General features: G+C 39.6%; 2 protein-coding genes across 2 annotated transcripts; one reads left to right on the forward strand and one right to left on the reverse strand.

Annotated features, from left to right (window-relative positions):
- Positions 1–6,099: 6,099 nt before the first annotated feature.
- On the forward strand, positions 6,100–7,044 carry LOC145803876 (uncharacterized). Its single transcript, XM_082897258.1, has one exon. It carries the CDS (start codon positions 6,100–6,102, stop codon positions 7,042–7,044), a length of 945 nt encoding a protein of 314 aa, XP_082753384.1.
- A 5,990-nt stretch (positions 7,045–13,034) lies between these two features.
- Positions 13,035–20,986, reverse strand: LOC145803877 (uncharacterized). The gene is made up of 5 exons (XM_082897259.1): positions 19,897–20,986; positions 19,191–19,449; positions 18,566–18,620; positions 17,183–18,181; positions 13,035–14,261 (listed from the first exon to the last, which is right to left on the reverse strand). Exons 1-5 carry the CDS (start codon positions 20,882–20,884, stop codon positions 13,035–13,037), a joined length of 3,528 nt encoding a protein of 1,175 aa, XP_082753385.1. The 5' UTR covers positions 20,885–20,986.
- Between the last annotated feature and the right edge of the window lie 817 nt (positions 20,987–21,803).

A 21,803-nucleotide genomic window follows, 5' to 3' on the forward strand; every position in this document is an offset into this window, starting at 1 on the left:
CAGGTTACTCCAATTAGTGGAAATAATGGAAGGGGTATAACCAAAAAGATTAATAAAGTAATTGGTGATCAACTCTTTCAATTGGTCAGGTTGATCCACCCACATCCCATTCTCATTCTTGAGAATCTCAATCTTTCTCTTTCTTCTTTTAGCCAAGGTAGTAAGGTGAAAGTATTTGGTATTTCTTTCACCTTGAGTTATCCACTTGGCTCTAGACTTTTGGAACCACAAGAGTTCTTCTTGATACAACTGTGACAACCCTCACCTCTTATTGCTGCTAAACTGTGACCGAATATGATAAGTAACTAATTAGGAGGAAATCCTAAACTGATTGCATGAGTGTATTGTCTGTAAATGCATTTCTATCTGTTTGACTACTAAATGATATGTTCGTGTTTTAATTTCGAATTGCAAATTGAAGGCCTTATCGGCGGCCGAATCTGAAATTGATTAGTGTTTTATGTTAATTAGAATTTATGTGATTTTATGGTAGCTATAATTTAAATTTGATTTGGGATGATTAAATTAGAGTTATTTAAGTTAAAGTACATTAGTTGGACTTAATTACATTTTTGCCATACTAGTGGGCCACTTTGTCAAAAATATTGTTTAGAGCTTAGTTGCATCATTCTTCATCCTTTTCCAGAGGAAAACCATGAGAGAGAGGGAGAGTAGAGGAAAATTGGTTTCATCAAGAGTTTTGTTTGGAAACTTAGAAGATTTGAAGAGGAATTGCATAATTAAGCTTCCATACTTGAAATTGAAGACCTAAGGTAGAGATTTCATCCTCTCATTTGTGAATTTGAGTTGTATCTTGCATGGTCCATGGTAAATTAGTGTTTAGATTCAAGAATTGGTTTAAAGAGTTGAATTCGAGAGTGAATTCATGCATGCATGTCTATACCATAGCATTTTGAGGTTGTTCTTCATGAATTTCCACATGCATGTCCACATTTTTGTTATAGTCCATGAATTCATCATGTTCTTGAGCTAAAACTTGCATTTGGTCATGTGTTAGTAGCTTTGAATTCAATTGAACACATGCATGTTAAATGTACATCTTGTTCTTGAAGTTTACTTGAAATTGGTGTTCAATTGGTTTACCTTTGGGCTTGATTTTATAAAATTGATCTTTGAAACATGTTGTATTATGGGTTTTTAAGTGTTTTCCAGAAAATTAGCCCAAAAGGATCGAGTTTGAGGCTTAAATGCTTGAGTTTTGTGCTTGGGGATGAATCTGGAAATTCTAGATTTTTGACCCACGCTCGAGCATAGGACTTCATGCTCGAGCATACCCTCTGAGTCGTGCACTTCCGCTCGAGCGTGGAAAGTTACGCTCGAGCGTGAAATGCATGTACCTAGAAGTTTTTGTGTTTTACAGTCCGCTCAAGCGAGAGAGTTCACGCTCGAGCGAAGACCTGAGTCTCACGTCTCGAGCGGAAGTTGAGCGTCCATCGAGCGTGAATTGCATGCATCTAGTACTTTTCATGAAGTTTACAGTCCACTCGAGCGAAGGAAGTCACGCTCGAGCGAAGATACTTTGTCTGCATGTCCGCTCGAGCGTAGAAAGCCACACTCAAGCGAGACCCCTGTTTCCTAAAAATTTTGAAAAGTATTTTAAAGTGCATCTTTACATCCTTTTTTCCATCATAGGCATTCCTAGGCCATGTTTAACGCATCTTAATGAGGATATTGATGTAGAACCACACCGAGTCAAGATAGGGACTAAGTTATTGATTCCCAAGTGTGTAACTTAGTGTGTGTTCATTCTGTAACTGTGTAGGGTTGGCATCCGAGGACGCTCATTAGCTGCTTATAGCTCAGTGCTCTGTGAGTAACAATGTTGTAAAGATATGTTCAATTATGAATATTTTCTGAATGATCAACTGTTCTGTTTACTGAAATGTTATTGTTTAATAAACGAATATTTGTCCTATTTGTAAACTATATTTGTGGCATCCTTAGCAACTTACTATTACTGTATTGTTACTGCTACTGTCACAGAGATCTCTGTCGGTTCCCAAGTTTGGAACCACCACTGTTACTGTTATGATGGCCATCAACTGACTGTTCGGTCTGTTAAGACCTACTGTACTGTTTTGCTATGGGATGTACCACATATGACTGCTATGGTTTCTAAACGACTGATATGACTGTTTAATTACTGAAAGGACATTCATTCTTAACCTCTTTACATAACTGTTCACTGGGCTTTAGCTCACTGTTTATATATATATGTAGGTGTCCAGGCACCGGACCGATGCTAAGAGCGTCAGGCTAAGCTCCCGTTTTGTCAAAGCCAACCATTGTGCCTCACTTCGAGGTTCTGAGTGCGTCAAAGACAAGGCTGGTTTGGGGTGTTTTAGATTTCCCCTTTTGCCTCTGTTCTGTAATCAATGTTGAGACTTGCACTGTACTGTTATGTTATGGATTTGGTCCCTAACCTGAATGTCTGTATATGATGTATGTATATACTGTTTTGGTTTTGAATGTGAATATGTTCAGGAAAGTCTTTTTGCATTCAGCATGTCACAGCTCATTGGACACCTTTTATTTACTGTTTTGGCTTCCGCCAGCCCCTTACTCTGTATTATTGTCTTTACTGTTAAGCATGCCTTTGGTAACACTACAGGAAAAATAGGATATAGCAACGTTTTGTTTACGATGTTTATAAAAAAGCCGCTATTTTTTAATTAAAACAACGTTTTTAAAACACTGTATTAGATTTCTTTTAAACATAATCTCCGCGTGTTAATTGCCTAACGCCGTTACCACATCCTAAAGCCCTAAAGCTGTGATTTCTCTCTCTCTCTCTCTCTATCGAGCTCGAATTCATTCTGAGCAAAATTTATTTGCAATTTGCGATAGTGTTGTAGTACTCAAATTCATTCTGAGCAAAATTGATTTGCAATTTGCGATTTGCAATTTGGAGATTTGAATCTGGGCGATTAAAGTTCTCAGTCTACTCCTTCAAATTTGTTCTCAGTCTACTCTCTTGCTCGATTTCAAATACGCTCTCTGTCTCGATTTCGAAAACTCTCTCTCTCGCTCGATTTCAGATCTGGCGATGATTTGAAGGCCACCACTTGGATTGCAGCTTTTGAAGCTTGGTTCTCGATTTTGTGAGTTTCAATTTGTTTAGCTGTTTCTTTTTCTTTTTGTTTTGATTTTTTTTTTTTTTTTTTTGGTTGAATAGTGTATACATTCATACTCATATCTTTGATTCGTTTTATAACACATATCTCTGTTCAATGATTTTATGATGATGGCTCCACGCATTTGAACTTGATAATTTTATGATGATGGTCCCCTGTTTAGTCTATGGTCATTCGTTGTGCCTCGGATTAGTGATTAACCTTTATGCTCGAGTTCTCCTTCAAATGTTGACTCTATTTCCCATTTTGATTGTCTTGATGTAGCATATTTGTTCCTCATTAAGAGAATTGAGATATATCTGGTATTGTTTAGACTACGATGATGGCATGAGGCATTTGGATCTGATCCGGACCTGAATTGTGAACCCTGTACTCAACACCCTCAACTTAAATCTTCAGGTATAAAATTTGTTTTCTTTTACTATCTATAAAGGTGTATACCTGCCATCTCAGAATAGTTCAATGTTAAATATTTTTATCCAATTTTCTCTACATAAGTTCAAAACAACCAGATCATGAGTGGTTTCTGCTGTTTCTGATCAATTGATATATATATATATATATATTGCTTCTATATATGTTTATTTGGATGCTTTAGAAGTGGCTGGTAGAAGTACATTGAAGTACTAAAATTTTGTATCTTATGAGTTACATGATTTGATTTTTAGCTGAGGGAAAATTATACATGTAGTTTTTGTAGATCGGCTTTTGTTTTTTTGTAGTTTTAATTGAATCAACTCTAAGTTGAATTTTTCACATTATGTCAATTTAGTTTAATCCATAATGCATGTTTAGAAATTGCAATGAAATGAAGCGGCAAAGTAATCCACTCACTCTACTTAAATGGTCCATTTCCTTTTGAGTGAACTATTTTACCCTTAATTTATGTTCAATTACTTAACAAATATTATTAATTAGACTAAATTAACATAATGTAAAAAAGTAAAGGAAAAATTGAATAGAATTAGAACCCAAATTGACACGATAGACAAGTTACACAAACCACATTTATAATTTTTCCTTTAAATTAATTTTTAAAAAAATCAAATTGTATGATTATAATTGGTGAGACAGAGGGACATGTTCATTGTTAGGCCCTTCCAATGCTTTACTTTCTTATATAACACAAGCAACACTAATGTTAGCATTTCCAAAACACTTTTCTTGCTTTCAAATTCAAATGGTATTCCTGTTGTAAACTCCTAAAACCTAGGTAAGTGCTTTAAAAATGCTAGTTAAACTGTTGGATCTTCATTGAAACAAGTAACTGCTAGCATCTCAATGACAATACTTTCTTACATGACACTAGGCACAGTTATGTCTGTTATCATTTCCAAAACACTTTTCTTGCTTTCAAATTCAATCATTGCATTGATATTAACTAATAAAAACTAGGAAAGTACTTTAAAAAAAGGAGCTACATAAGTCGCTCAAAAATAGGCATTTTTGCTAAGTGCGGGTATTGGCAGGCAGCAGGGGAGAGGAAATGAGAGAATCCCATGAAAACACCCATTTCCTACATTATCATATTCGGCATTCCACCCCACCAAATAGTGTTGGGGACTTTAAGAGATCTTTATACCGTATGAAGAGTATTTTTCCATGATCATAATAAACTTAAAGAGTTGGAGAATAAACTTAAAGAATTGGAGAGAGCCAACCCTTGCTAGAGGTTCTGTTGAATTTTGTAGGCACCATGAGTGTGAAAGTTCAAAAGGAATAGTTCTGGTTTTTGATACATATAATGACCCTTGGGAGAAAGATTTTAGATAAGAAGCAATAGTACCACATATTAGAGAAAAGGCAAAAGATTTGAATTTTCTCCTTTTTCCTTAATCATTGATCTTTAGCACCCATACTTCCTCCTTATGAGTAATGGGACGTATTTAGATAACTCAATGCAACTCTAAAACTGCATAACTCAGATAAATGAAAACCGCGGAAGCATTTCATGTTTGAACTCAGAATCCTAATATCTAGTACTTGCCATTATAATGTGCTATCAACTACAATCGTGGAATTTTTTACTTTGTTATTGTGATCAATTAGAATAATCTGGTTGTTCTTGTAGAATCTTCATTAAAGATACCTAGTCATTTTTTATGAATCTCTATATCATAATCTATCAAGAGCATTGTAGAAACTTTTAGTTTCTTCATTAATATGCTTCATGCTAGAAATGCTTTTAGTATGCTTGACAGTTTTGATTCAGGTTGTACCACCAGGATACAATAATCATGACAGCTGTTAATTTAGCTAGTAATTATCCATGCATACATAAATAGCCTTAGACCTGTCCAAGAATCTTCATTAGAGATACCTAGTCATCTTTGATGAAGCTCTTCTTGGATTGTCCAATTGGGACAGTTCAGGAGCACAAGTCTATGTTGTAATAGTAGTTCTACCGCTTAAATATAGTCCATCTCGTAGAGATTTCGTGTAGTAGCTCCTCATGTTCTCTGAGTGCATACTAGACAAGGTGTAGCAGTATACCCAGTCTATGTCGTGTACTTGGAGAACCATGGGGAGATGCTGCCGAAATTTCGTTAGAGATGGATAGAGCGGTATGAGCTACTTTTTACAATATAGACTGTGCATTCCTGAATGGGAAAATAGGATGAACCAACCTATTAGAAAAGAGTTAGAGGTGAATGGTGTCATGTCGCATGCATTATAAGGTACTTAATTGAGGTTAAGAATAATTAAAATGAAATGATAATTTTGAACCTTGTTGATTTGGCAGTGACATTTGTAGTGTGAGACAAAGTCAGATGGATAAAAGTTGGACAAATCAGAATAGGTGCATCCAGAATATATAGAAGGGGTTAAGGAATTTGTTAAACTTGCATGCCAAAATAATCCTCTATCAATTGAAGTCACATGTCCATGTAAACAGTGTCGGAATGTCAAACTAGTAAAGAAAGACCTTTTGAGAGAACATTTAATGGTCAATGGGTTTCTTCTAAGCTACACCAGATGGATTTTTCACGGGGAAGATTTACCGGCGTTTGTGCCATTGAATGAGAATGTCAGTGATTCGAATGATGGCGATGAAGTCAATGAAATGATATATGAGGGGTTCGGACTTTCTCCACCAAGCTTGGTTCATCTTGCTAGTAATGAGACAGGAAGTTTTAATATCGAACTAGGCCCGGATAAGAAAACTGAAAGATTTTTCAGTTTATTGAAGGAGGCCGAAAGAGAGTTGTATCCAGAGTGTCAAAAGTTTTCAACGCTCTCATTTGTTGTTCGATTATTGCATATCAAGTGCCTTAGTGAATGGAGCGACAAGTCTTTCACGATGTTGCTTAAAATTTTGAAGGATGCATTCCCAAAAGATGAAAGTTTGCCAAAGTCATTCTATGCAACGAGGGCACTCCTTAGAGAATTGGGCCTCGGTTATCACAAGGTACATGTATGCCCAAGAGATTGCTCACTGTATTGGAAGGAGACAGCTAGTAGGGATGATTACATAGTGTGTCAGACGCCTAGATACAAAAAGTTTGAGGATGAGAAGAATGATTATAAAAAGAAGCAACAAAGAATTCCCCAGAAGATTGTGAGATACTTTCCTTTGATTCCAAGGCTTCAAAGATTGTTCATGTCATCCAAAACTGCTTCATTAATGAGATGGCATGCAGAGGGCCGAATTGATGATGGCAAAATAAGACATCTTGCTAACTCTCCTGTCTGGAAAAATTTTGATACTTTGTATCCCAAGTTTGTGAGTGAGCCTCGCAACGTCAAACTAGGTTTAGCAGCGGATGGATTTAATCCATTCAAGGCAATGAATGTTGCTCACAGCAGTTGGCCAGTTATTGTGATGCCTTATAATTTGCCACCGTGGTTGTGCATGAAACAACCTCATATGTCTACTTGCGCTTGTTAGTGGATGAACTGAATGAATTGTGGAAAAATGGTGTTCAGACGTACGATGCAGAAACTAATCAAATGTTCCAATTGTACGCGGTCTTATTGTGGACAATAAATGATTTTCTTGCACATGCAAATTTGTCTGGATGGAGCACGAAAGGTGCTTTAGCTTGTCCTTGTTGTAACATACATACTCGACATCGGTATTTGAAGAATGGAAGGAAAATTTGTTACCTGGGGCATCGCTGCTAGTTGAATGCGAGTGTAGACACCCCATTTTTGACCGTCCTCAAGACTTGGACGTCACCGGTGGGGACACGCGGTGATCATCCATGTTCGTGTTCGTTTTGAGTTCCCGGAGGCCTTGGTTGCGCGCCTTGCCTCAGGATCTCTCAACTTGTTCGTCTTGCATTTGGTTTTGCACCAAATACTTGTGTTTTTGCTTTGAGGGGTAGGAAATGGCTTGTTGGCCATCCCCACACCCCATCGGCCTTCCCTTTGCATCGCCGGCCATTAATTGCTGACACCGGCCCTAGTTTCTTAATACCAATGGCCGGTCGGCTATCTGTTTGGCCGGCAACCTCCTTTTTTGGCCGGTAACACCTTTTTGCCTTCTTCAGGCATGGTGCATGCCAACTGTGCCAGCTGGAATACACCAAACCTACCCCGGGGCTAACATGTGGCTGTTTTGCCCCTTTTGCCCCCCTTTGGTCAAAGCTTCTTGAGGAAGCTTGACCCTTTGTCAAAGCTTCCTCAAGAAGCTTGGCCAGCTGTCTTAGCTTCCTCAAGAAGCCTTGACCTCCTTGCCCCCTTTGCCCCCTTTTACTTAGCTTCTTTGAGAAGCTTAGAACCATTTCTTTTGCCTATATAAGCACGTCTCTTCTTCCATTGTAGAGGGTTAGAGATTTTGAACAAAAAACCAGAGATTATACATATATACATCTGTCATATACTCTCTCTATATATATATTTCCCTCTCTCTCATCCTTAGTGTGTGTTTGGAGGCCTAGAAAGTGTGTTTTGACCTTAGTTTTGCACTAAGACACACACCATTACACCTTGCTTCGACCTTGAGGGGCTTTGAGGGTTTGTTTTTGAAGGTTTGTTTTTGAAGTTTTAGACTGATTTTGGTCAGAAGAGAGTGGCTGGACCAGCTGTTCTTGAAGTGTTCTTCAAGGGTAAGACTTTTGCTTTATTTTCCCCAATCTTGCATTAGTTTTTGACCTACCTTGCATGCTGATTTAAGCTTTGTGTATAACATAAAAAAGTCTTGTATTTGCATGCTTGAGATCTTTCATTAAGGTCCTTTTGTGGTTTGGGGTCGACCTCCGCCTCTTAGGCCTTGTTTGGCCCTTTTGGTGCTTTCTTTCTTAAGCTTTGGTTACTCTTGAGTCTTGGCCTTCTCACCACTGAAATCCAGTGGATTTTCAGTGGTGAAGAAGGGGTTTTGAGGTCTTGTAAAGGGGAGGGACACCCCTCTCCCTTAGTCTCTCATTTTTGCATATTCTTGACTTATAAGGGTAGCATGCATGATTAGGTGTTTTTGGTCCCATTTCAGGGGGTTTTGTATGTTGTTGGGTCCTAATATACCCTTATATTTGGTCGGATTAGTGCTCTCTTTCATGCTTAATATATTTGCTTTGTATTCCCTTATTTGGCCTAGAAGTGCATCATGTCATTAGACCGCCATGCTCTCATGTTTTGATCTTGCTTTGTAAAGTTCTTGGCATTATTTTTCCATGCTTAAGGTCTGTTGGTTACTATTTTGGTCATGCTTGACATGTTTGATATAGTTTCTATGCATTTTGGCTTGTGAGCCTTAAAGGTGTGGGTCATAAACATGCCTTAGTTAGGCTATTTCAGTGATTTGGAATCACTTACCATACCATATCAGTCCATGTTTTGTGCTTAAATGTTCGCATCTATCATTCCTTCCATGCCTTGAAGAAGTCTCCTTTTATACCTTGGATTGGAGCATTGTGCATGCCTTGTGTTTAAGTCTTTGGGATGCCATGTGTGCGGGTTTTGGGGCTCATTCTAGCATGCCATGGCACTGATTTTGTTGGTTTAATGTCCATGTTTGCCTTCTTTTGGTATGCTTGAGAATTGGCCTTCATGCCTTAGTCTTAGGCTCATTAGTTTGCATGCTTATTTTGCATGATTGGCATCATCATTTTAGTGCACTTAGGCCACTGTTTTGGGGTGGGCTGAGGCCTTCTCATTTCAGTATAAGTCCATCTTCGCATACTTTGCATGTTTGGCATGTTACATTGTATTGGTTGCATGCTTACATTGCATGACATTTGCATGTTTGCATGTTGTTTAGCTAGTTGCATTGCATGGTTGGACATTGCATGCTTGCATGATAGATTGCATTGCATTTGACATGTTTTGCATCTTAGCCTTATATTGCATAACTTGAGCCATGTTTGTATGCATGCATTGCATTGCTTGGTTTGGGGTGTCAAACCAAGCATGAGGGGTAAGGTGTGTTCGTACTCGAAGTGACGAAACACGTCTCAACCCTCGGTCGCCGACCCTCCTTGACCTCAACATGATAGGGTGTTGGCATTCATCTCTTTTGGTTGTATGCATTTACATCAAATTGCAAACTTGGCCTCTTAGGCCATCATGCATCAAAATGCACAATTGATGGCCCGAGGGTCGAGGGTCATACTCCCTTGAGCCCGTTGCATGATAAGGAGTGTGGCCATGCTCACATTTGCTCAAAATTCCATGCCATACACTGCCTTGCCCTCTGCTGCTGTCAACTGCAGGTTCTGCAGGAATTTCTGGCCGATCGGCCACATACAGTGCCGACCGGCCATCCTTTGGTGGCCAATAGCTTTATCAAAGGCCGATGAGCATTTACTACGGTCGGTGGTCATCCCTCCCAGCCGGTGGTGTTCCACAGTGTGAAAAGAACCTATCCTGAGACTTGTGTAGTTTTCAGGGGAGCTAGGCAGTGTAAACAGAGGCAGCAATGCTATGGCAGCGAATTTCCCGACAGTCCAAATTGAGCACGCATCATTCGCGCATCCCGGGGCGGGGGCTGTGGCCACCTTCCATTTGCATTTAATTTATTAATTAAATTAGAAGTTTTGTAATAATTAATTTAGTATTATTTATTCGGACTGTAATATTCTTTCAGTCCCTCCGAGCGAGGGTAAATTTGTAATAAGTGTGGGTGCGTGTGTGCATGTCTTCCAACCCCCACTTCTTTCTCCCTTTTACTTACCTGCTTTTTATGGTTAGTGTTAGGGCATATTTAATTTAGCATACATCATGCTATGCATGTGATGGGTCGTTGAACACACCAAAATTAAATACTAAACTATACCAAATTCTATCAGAATAATGGCAAGTCCAGGTATCGATCCACAGGGACTATTGTGAAATTAAACTAATTTAATTGTTAAATTCCTAAATTAATTTTGATAAAAAGATTGAATGATCATAACCTAATTTAATAACAAATAAATTAAACTAAGGAATTAAATTATCAATAATAAATGAAATTGGATTTACTAAATTGGGGAAAAATCCTAGGGTTGAGAATTCACCACTAACCACATAATTAGGGTTTCCAATTGAAATTAATTATGCTATGGTTTGAACAAATTAATGCTTCACAACTACAAGCTCAAAGCATTTAACAAGAAGATCATCACATTCAATGTACGAGCACGAACCATCTCAAGTAATACGAATCGTTCACTCTAAACTAGGGTAGTGATACGACTCGTTCCTCGTAGCATGGTTCGTCCCATACCTTGAATGTGAAGGAATAGAAAACTCATGTATGGATAATATTCAACAATCACAGAAAGTTAAATATTCGAAAAGATAATGAAGATCATATATAAAGAATTTCTAAAACACCATACAATGGTTCAAACCTTACATAATATAAAATCAAAAGAGAAAACTACATAATTACATGGCTAGGGTTTCATCAAAACCCTAGAAAAGAAGACTAGCCACTCATGGAGGAGTGGAAGGAAGTAGAAGGAGAAGGAATCACCATGGGAGACATCCTTGAAGCTTTTTGTTCCTTTCTCTTTTGCAAACCCTAGCCTCCCTCTTTAGGTCCAAACAATTTCAGAACCCTAATCCAGCCTTTTTTTCTTCCTTTTCATCTTTCCAATCTCGTCCAAACAGGTTTAAAACGTCGGTTTGACTTTCCCAGAAAAAGTCAACGCACGTGCGGGAAAGTCAACGCACGTGCGGGAAAGTCAACGCACGTGCGGAAAAAGTCAACGCACGTGCGGGAAAAGTCAACTCTGCCAAATTCTGTCTTTTTGCTCATTTTATGCTCCGACGATGTATAACCTGATTGACACTCAACACACATAAAAATATACGGTTTGACCAGCAAGTGAAGTTAAGAGATTCTAATTAACGGCCTCAATGATGTACATTTCGGTCTTAATCACATCCCCCAACTTACTACTTGCTAGTCCTCAAGCAAGTAAAATAAAATAAAATTGAACAAAATCTATCTATTTCCTCTTTCGTGGGAAAACGGTTGCATTTAGCATATGCAACAAGCCTTTAAACCACAAGGTTACCCCAAGTGGACGAGTAAAGTCTCGTGAGGGTTTCCAGAAATGATACCCACAAACATTATCATATTCATATATACTCAACAACAAATGACCACATTACTCCACCTAACAATCAACTTATGTGCCATTACAGTGTGATATTTAGACAACATGAGTCATTAAAGACACAGTGGACAAGCATGAAGGAACCTATTGAGTCAAAACCACAATTCAGTTAATACAAAAGTAAAGTTTACTATACTTGTGCATGCTAGTAGACAAGTCATGAGTACCCTCGGTGTAAAGTGCAATCTCCATATTAGTTAACTATCCACTATAATAACCCAGTGTAACTCATAATAACACCCATCATATACAGAAAAGCTAACCTATTGCAGCCAAGATTTTAAAAAGTTTTTTTTTTTTTTTTTTTTTTTTTTTTTTAATGACTGTGCAATGTCTTGATCCCTTAAGCTTTCTAATCAACCCGTGTAACGAGCATTGGGCCAATGACTCCCAAACCAGATGGTTTTAGGGCACTAGGTGTAAAGACACCCCTACGGGCTTAATAACTCGAGTTGAAAAGGCTACGAATCCGAACAAATCATTCTTTTTGGTTTTCCTTAACTGTGCAATGTCTAAGTCCCTTAAGCTTTCTAATTAACCCATGTAGCAAGTTTTGGGCCAATGACTCCCAAACCAGACGGTTTTAGGGCACTAGGTGTAGAGACACCCCTACGGGCTTAATAACTCGAGTTAAAAAGGCTACGGACCCAAACTAGTCAAGGTTTTTTTTTTTTTTTTTTTTTTTTTTTAGAATCTTGGCTCCTCATTTATTCTTTTCTGTAACTCTAGCTATTATCAATGATGTACACCAGGGATTATAATAAAAAGATCACTGCTATGATAGTGTGCTCATGTGAATTAAGGCATACTCATGACAAGTGTACTAAAATCACAAACACAGACAACTCTCCTCGTGCAAACATGGCATGCAAGTATCTACCCAATAAATCCTTTTCATACAAGTCTACTATGATCTCCAAATAACATATGCAAATATCATCACCCTACTAGCAAAAAGTCATGTCAGGTGAAGTAATGCAGTCAAGTGAAACAGGTATAAGCATGAATTATAAGCCAAATAGGAATGCGCAAAATAAAATATAACCCTCATCCCCCAACTTGAATATGACATTGTCCTCAATGGAAAAGTAAAGAGAAATGAGAGAAAAGTACCAGAATTGTAGGTGCACATCCAGGCAGGCGGAGAGTAACAGATACACACTTCAATTTTGTTGGTTTTTTTTTTTTTTTTTTTTTTTGTTTTTTTTTTGTGAAAAGAATAAGGAAAATAAAATAAAAAATAAAATAAAAAAATAAAAAAAATAAAATAAAATAAAAAAAAAATAAATAAAAAAAAAAAAATAAAAAAGATAAAGCAAGATACAGGCGGGTACTAGGGAGAAGCCGGTGGTGGTGGCGGTGGTGGGAAATGTTGGGCAAACAAGGCCTGCATCAAAGCGCGCGTCTCGAAGGCATTATCCTGACCCTGTTGCTGGATGGCGAGGTTGTCGGCGTGGAGCTGATCGAAACGCGCCTGAGAGTAGTCGCGAAAAGCCTGGAAATCCGTGCGCAACTCCATGAGACTCTGGTGGTGATCACGAAGAGTATGATGGACCTGATCGACAGAGTGCTGAAGCTGTAAGTACTCCTCGCGAGTCATGTAGAGTGGGTCCCCTTGGGGAGGCACAGGGGGAACAGGATGAGCCGGGTGGTCATGGACGGGGTCCTGGGCCTCCTCAACCGGGGCACCCACCGGCTGCGGGATGCGAGATATGCTGTGCTGCCATTCCCGCCGGCCGAATGTCGGATACCCTCGATCAATCTCCTCATCCTCAGCAATGGGGAGGTGGTTCAGCTCAAACACCAGTGTCAACAAATTGGCGAATGGTAGTGGCCAAGTCAGGTTTTGCATAGGAGTAGGCCGAACTGCCTCACGTAGGAATTTCTGCAAATGCAGCAAAATGAAATCCTCAAGCGGGACCTGATAGCCAAGCTGATACCCGTGTAAAACCCGCACAAACTCCAAACGGCGCTCAGCTCGATGCCCAAGTGGAAGGACATTCTTATGGACCACGGAATCAAGAAGAAGCAAGCGGCTAGGTAGCTTGCTTCGCCGCAAGCATGTGAAACTGAGGTCACCGTAGGCTCCCGGGAAGTATTGCTGGATGAGGCGAGGTACGGGTTGGCGATCCTCAACTTCCGGGAAAGGCTGATCTTCTGGTTTGGCGAAAAACTCTAACACTTTGGCAATCATGGCCGAGGTGATGTGAACAACATGGCCATCAATGTCAGAGAGCAGGCCAACCGCAGTGGGTGTCTCATGCAGGTTCTGGTAGAATAGGCGCACCAGACGAGGATAAGTGGGCGCTGTCACAGCACAAATGCCCAACTGCTGCCGGAGTCGGAGCTGCTCAACCGCCCAAGTAGTGTCCTCGTCCTGCTGAAAAAATGGCAGGTTGAACTGTGTGAGCTTATGAAGAGGCCGTGAAGCCCACTCCGGCCGAGGCAAGTCTCCGGGTGGTGGTGGCGAGGATGGTGGTGATGGTGGTGGTGGTGGCGCCGAAGAGGAGGCACCCCTGGCCTTTTTGGAGGCCCGAGCAGTGACACGGCGACTCATATTCTGCACACACCAACAATAAATACAGATACCCGTGAAACCAGCATGAGAATGTAATAACTTATGAAAGAATGTACCACATGCAATTCCCACTTCCCTCTTTTTTTTTTCTTTTTTCTTTTTTTTTTCTTTTTTTTTTTTTTGTAAAAACGAAATTAATTAATTAAATAAATGAAGTAACAAGTCATGAAATTAAATTACTAAACTATAAACGAAACTAAACTAAACTAGACTAAAAAATAACTAAACTACAAAATAGACTAAATTATAGAATCAAACAACCAAAACTAAACATGTTTATTTATTGATTTATATATTTTTATTTTTACTTTTTTTTTTGTATTATATATTATTATTTTTTTTTTATTTTTTTATTTGTTTTATTTTTTTTTTAAGAGAAGAAAAGTAAATAAAATTTCAGAAAACAAAACAAAATAAAATATAAATTAAACTACTTAGTACTGATATGAACAATGACATCATAGAATAAAATTAAAAGAACATCATTAACTACACAAGTATAATAAAAAAAAATAAAAAAAAAAGAAAATAAATAAATAAATAAATAAATAAAATAAAATAAAATAAAACTAAAACTAAAGTTCACTAACTAATTAAATGAACCCAGAATCACTACGACGCAATTAAACAAAACAAATATAATAGATAAAAAAAACTAAATTAGGATTAGTGTTAGTACCAATATTTAAGAAGTTTTTTTTTTTTTTTTTTTTTTTTTTTTTTTAAAGTGTCCCGCACGTGCGGGAGTCAAGCCGCACGTGCGGCTTGGTCACGGATCACTCCCCCCCGCACTTGCGTATTTTGCAGTGACCAACCATGTTTTGGTGAGAAGGTGGGGCATGTGCGTGCACAGTGCCGCACATGCGGGAATTTCTCTTTTTTTTTTTTTTTTTTTTTTTAGAAAAGATAGATCTGGTTTTTATTTATATATATAAATATATATATAGTTATAAAATTGAACAAGTATAAACTTTTTTTTTTTTGTTTTATTTATTTATTTTTTATTTATTTTAAAGAAGACACTAACAAGCATGCATTCTACAAATAATAATAGGCATAAAAAAATAAAAATAAAAATAAAAATAAAAATAAAAATAAATAAAAGAAAAGAAACTAACAAACATGCATTCTAACAAATATGCAGTCTAAGATTTTTTTTTTTTTTTTTTTTTTTTTTTAACACAAGATCCAGATAAAATAAATAAATAAATAAATCAAAAACATTACAAAATAATTTCTACTTTCACAAATCTATGCAAAAGAAAGAAAAGAAGAAAAAGAAAAATTTACCTTGAAAAAGTGGAGAAAGAGAGAAAAAGAATGGAGGTTCGCCGGAAAAAATGGTGATCGCCGGAGTTTTGCCGGACGGAGAGTGAAGTGGTGCCGGCGGCGAGATGATGGTGGTGAGGAAGAAGAAAGAAGAAGAAAAGGGAAGAAGAAGAAAAAGAAAGAAGAAGAAGAAGATGGGTTTGTGGGGATAAGAGAGAGAGAGAGAGAGAAAAATCTGAGAGTGTGAGAGTGATTGGGAGAGAGAGAGTAGATAAGGTGGTTTGGGGTTTTTTTTTTTTTTTTTTTTTTTGATACGAAAATCAAAATAAACCAAAATAAAATAAAATTAGTAAATGAAAAATAAAAAAAATAAAATAAAATAAATAAATAAATAAATAAATAAAATAAGACAACAAAACAACCCCTTTTTTTTTTTTTAACGAAAATTAAAATAAAATAAAATAAAAATTAGTAAATGAGAATAAAAATAATAAGGAAACAAAACAATTTTTTTTTTTTTTTTTTTTTTGAAATAAAAAAAAATAAAATAAAATAAAATAAAAATAAAAATTTTGAAAGTCCCGCACTTGGCCCGCACCTGCTTTTAAAGCAGAGTGTAGCTCCTTCAAATGCCAAACTTCCCGCACGTGCGGGGCCCAGGCCGCACGTGCGGCGATTTGCACCCCTCGCACATTTTTTTTTTTTTTTTTTTTAAATGTCGTCCCGCACGTGCGGGGCCCAAGCCGCACGTGCGGCTTGGTTGATGCACCAACGCCCGCACCTGCTTTTATAGCAGGGGGCAAAGTTGTTTTGGTGAAATGATTTTGGCCCATGTGCGCACAGTGCCGCACATGCGGAATTGTCTCTTTTTTTTTTTTTATATTTTTTTTTTATTTTATTCTTATTTGTTTACAAATGAACATGTATAACAATAATTTTTTTTTTTTTTTTTTAATTGAATAAGCATAACACACTTTTTTTTTTTTTTTAAATCAAAACTGAGTATTTCTACTTTCAATTGGCATCCGAAATAAAACATAAGAAAATAACGGAATGCCCACTAAAGGTATGATCTTCACGCGAAAACCACGGGTACTACTTTTCTCCCTAACTGTATTTGTAACTTTCCCTATTCTCCAACAGGGTGACAGACTAGGTTGATTTGGTATCCAGAATCGAGGCGCATAAAGCTACCTCAATCTATGGGGCTGCCATACAGAGTTCAAGCCGAGGTAGTTTTGAAGCAATCTCCACACCCCTGGGTATTTAAACCAGACTTTAGTCTCGGAAATCCCAAACCTTTGTGTTCTAGGCTTTGCCATTCGAACTCTAGTTTTCACCGTCTCAGTTGGTCTCCTAGGAACTCACTACAAACACAGTTAGGTGGCTATACCAGACCGTCAGATGCCGTTCGGGCACGGCAAACACCAAAGGAATTACACCTTTAGAGGATTTAAAGTCTCCTAGACACAAGTAAAGCATAACGAGAACACAGAAAAACAAAATAGCATAGAAGGGAAAGAAAAGAGAACAAGGAATCAATCATAGTAAAATGGGTCCATCAAGGCAATGGACTCAATCATATCCCCATTCCCAATCCCCTCTATATATGGTTTCAATCTTTGGCCATTCACTTTGAAAGTGTGGCCAGTTCTTGGATCCCGCACCTCAACGGCGCCGTGACTAAATGCCTCAACTACCTCAAAAGGGCCATCCCATCTTGATCTTAGCTTACCCGGAAAAAGTCTCAATTTTGAATTAAAAAGCCACACTTTTTGGTTGGGTTCAAAAGATTTTCTATTAATGTGCTTGTCATGGAATTCCTTAGTCCGAGCTTTAAAAACTCTCGAACTCTCATATGCATCATTCCGGATTTCCTCCAGCTCATTGAGTTGCAATTTCCGATTGAGCCCAGCCGCGGCCATATCGAAGTTAAATTTCTTTATGGCCCACAATGCTCGATGCTCAAGTTCAACCGGGAGATGACAAGCTTTGCCAAACACTGCTCTATATGGTGACATCCCAATGGGTGTCTTATAAGCAGTGCGGTAAGCCCATAATGCATCAATTAACCGTTGTGACCAATCTTTCCTATCCGGTCTCACCGTTTTCTCAATTATGTGCTTTACCTCCCTATTCGAGACTTCTACTTGGCCACTAGTTTGAGGGTGGTATGGAGTGCCAACTTTATGAGTGATAGAGTATTTCTTAACTACCGACTCAAAGAACCGGTTACAAAAATGTGTACCCTGATCACTTATTATGGCTCTAGGAAACCCAAAACGACTAAAGATATTTTCATGCAAAAATTTGATTACCACTCTATGATCGTTTGTTCGGGTAGCTATCGCCTCCACCCACTTAGACACATAATCTACAGCCAAGAGAATGTACTCAAACCCGAACGACGACGGGAAAGGGCCCATAAAATCAATTCCCCAAACATCAAATATTTCTACCACAAGAATAGGGGACATTGGCATCATGTCACGCCGAGACATCGAACCCATTCGCTGACAGCGCAAACAAGTTCTACAAAATTGATGGGCATCTTTAAAAATTGTGGGCCAATAAAACCCGCTTTGTAAAATTTTGGCGGCCGTTTTATGTCCACTAAAATGACCGCCACATGCAGAAGAATGACAAAATGTAAGAATGCTATGCACCTCACTCTCCGGCACACACCGTCGGATCACTTGGTCGGAGCAATATTTAAACAACTCCGGATCCTCCCAAAAGTAATACCTGACCTGTGAAAAGAACCGGTCTTTGTCTTGCTTAGACCAATTCTGCGGCGTTTGCCCAATGGCCAAGTAATTCACAATATGTGCAAACCACGGAGGGCTCGCTTGTGACAGCTCAAAAAGTTGTTCGTCCGGAAACGAATCATGCAAAATAAGAGGGTCGTTATTATACTCAACAAGGATTCGAGAGAGATGATCCGCCACCACATTCTCAGATCCTTTCTTATCACGGATCTCTAAATCAAATTCCTGAAGCAACAAAATCCATCTAATCAACCTAGGTTTGGTCTCTTTCTTAGATAGTAAATACCGCAAAGCGGCATGATCAGTGAAGACTATGACCTTGGAACCTAGGAGATAAGACCGGAATTTGTCTAAGGCAAAGACCACAGCTAGCAACTCTTTCTCGGTAGTAGTGTAGTTCAATTGAGCATCCGAGAGAGTGCGACTAGCATAATATATAGCAAATGGTGCCTTATTGACCCTTTGGCCCAACACAGCCCCGACAGCATAATCAGAAGCATCACACATGATTTCAAAAGGAAGAGACCAATCTGGTGACTTCATGATTGGGGCGGTGGTCAAAGCCATTCTTAGTGTTTCGAATGCCTTTAAGCATGCGTCATCAAAGACAAAAGGCGCGTCCTTAACTAGTAAACTACACAAAGGACGTGATATCTTACTAAAGTCTTTGATGAACCTACGGTAAAAACCTGCATGCCCTAGGAAAGACCTAATTTGACGCACGGAATTGGGTGGAGGAAGGCCTGCAATGATGTCGACCTTAGCCTTGTCAACTTCTATACCTCGAGGGGACACAATGTGTCCCAACACTATACCCTCACGAACCATAAAATGGCTCTTTTCCCAACTCAAGATTAGGTTTGCCTCAGTACATCGTTCTAACACTCTAGTTAAGTTCCTAAGGCATTCCTCAAAAGACGGTCCAAACACCGAGAAATCATCCATAAAAACCTCTAAGAATTTCTCCACCATGTCGGAGAAAATCGCCATCATACACCGTTGAAAAGTCGCCGGTGCATTACACAGCCCAAAGGGCATGCGCCTGTAGGCAAAAGTGCCAAAAGGGCATGTGAATGTGGTCTTTTCCTGGTCAGCGGGGTACACCGGGACTTGATTATACCCCGAATAGCCATCAAGAAAACAATAGAAACCCTGCCCCGCTAACCGCTCTAGGATTTGGTCAATGAAAGGTAAGGGAAAATGGTCCTTCCTAGTCGAGGAATTTAGTCTCCTATAATCAATGCACACTCGCCACCCAGTAGTGGTCCGTGTGGGGACTAACTCTCCTCCTTCATTCTCAACAACAGTGATGCCCGATTTCTTGGGCACTACTTGTGTGGGACTCACCCACTTGCTATCTGAGATGGGGTATATGATACCCGCATCTAACAATTTCAAAACCTCCTTCTTCACCACCTCTTTCATGTTAGGATTCAGTCTCCGTTGCATTTCGCGAGAAGGTTTGGTGTCCTCCTCTAGGTGTATATAATGCATGCACACGGAAGGATCTATCCCTTTCAAATCAGCCACTGACCACCCTATAGCACTCCGATGTGCCACGAGAACACTCATTAACTGACTCTCCTGTGCTGCAGTCAAGTCAGATGCAATGATGACCGGTAAAGTATCTTGGGGCCCTAAAAATGCATACTTGAGTGTGGCCGGAAGTGGCTTCAACTCAAGTGTAGGTGGTGTGACCAAAGAAGGTGTGGCAGGCTCTCTCGACAGAGGAGGAAGTGACTCAAACCGGGCTTTCCATGGAGGAAAATCCGATGTAGAAGAAGAATTAAGCAAGACATTCACCTCCTCAACTGACCCATCTATATCAAAATTTTCAAACCCAAAATGAGCTAGACAAGCCTCCAAAGGGTCCTCTACAAGAATGGAGGGCAAAGCCTCCTCAACAATCTCATCCACAACATCCACTAATAAGCACTCCTCTCTCTCATGAGGTTGTTGTGATGCTTGGAAAACATTAAGTTTCACTTGCATGTTACCAAATGAAACTTCCATAACCCCGGTCCGACAATTAATGCACGCATTGGCCGTAGCCAAGAAAGGTCGACCCAAAATCACCGGGATTTGTTTCCTAGAACTGGCTACCGGTTCCATATCTAATACCAAAAAGTCAACAGGGAAGTAGAACCTATCAACCTTAACTAGCACATCCTCAATCATGCCACGTGGCACTTTGAGGGACCGGTCAGCCAACTGAAGAGTAACAGTCGTGGGCTTCAACTCGCCAAGCCCAAATTCCTCGTACACAGAGTACGGCAACAAATTAACACTAGCCCCTAAATCCAATAAGGCCCTATCAATGAAGTGGTCCCCTATAATGCATGCAATGGTTGGGGCACCTGGGTCCTTAAGCTTAGGAGGTGTGTCATTCAACAAGATGGAGCTTACTTGCTCCGTGAGTAGGACCTTTTGGGACACATGTGTCCTAGATTTACGCTTTTGCGTGCAAAGGTCCTTCAGAAATTTGGCATATGATGGTACTTGCTTAATCGCCTCCAACAGGGGAAGGTTGATTTTTACCTGTTTAAAGACCTCCATCATTGCCTCCATAGATGCCGCCTTCTTATTAAAAGGGGACGGTGTATCAAGGCACTGGGGAAAGGGTGCCTTAGGCACATATGGAGTGCTAGGGACTAACTCATCCCTCTTAAGTGTTTCCCCCTCACCCTTTCTCTCACTTGGTGAACCACCGTGGTCACCCTTCCTAACTCTAGTTATATCAGACGCAACAGATTGAGGCTCTAACTCCCTACCACTTCTTAGAGCAACCACCGCCTGCACTTGCTCATGTTGCTTACCATTCCCACCCGAACTCTCTGCCCCGTATTGTCCCTTAGGGTTAGCCACAGTTTGACTTGGTAATTTTCCCTCCTCTCTCCGATTCATGTTGTTAGCCATTTGACCCAATTGGGTCTCTATCTTGGCAATAGAGTGAGTGTGGGAGTGAACTATCGGTGCTAACCCCTTAAGTTCTGAAAGGACTTCCAACACCTGAGTCTCAAAGGCAGAGTTGCCCTGAGGGACAGGCGGGGGTTGTGGTTGACGGTATGGTTGTGGGGGTCTATACGGTTGCGGTGGTCGGTAAGATGATTGGTTGGCAAAATTATTGAAATTCTGCCTTGGTGGTGGAGGATTGTAAGAAGTGCCTTGTGAAGGGGGCCTCCATGAGAAATTAGGGTGATTTCTCCATCCCGGATTATATGTGTTGGAGTATGGGTTATTACCCGGGTTGGAGAATCCTTGAGCCGCATTCACATGCTCTTGGACTAACTCCGGAAATTGTGATGCCGAAGGGCACTCACTCAAGTCATGAGCAGGGCTCGCACAAATAACACATGCCTCGTGAAATTGAGGCTGATCATGTTGGGTAGGAGCATGTCCCGTAGCTAATAATTGGTCCATCTTGCGGGACAATGCCTCTACTTGTTGGGCTAACTCTAGGTTTTGCCCGACCTCATAAATGCCCCCT

The sequence above is a fragment of the Camellia sinensis genome, chromosome 12 (assembly GCF_055761805.1).
Source record: "Camellia sinensis isolate YWXY chromosome 12, ASM5576180v1, whole genome shotgun sequence".
In the NCBI taxonomy this organism is placed as follows: domain Eukaryota; kingdom Viridiplantae; phylum Streptophyta; class Magnoliopsida; order Ericales; family Theaceae; genus Camellia; species Camellia sinensis.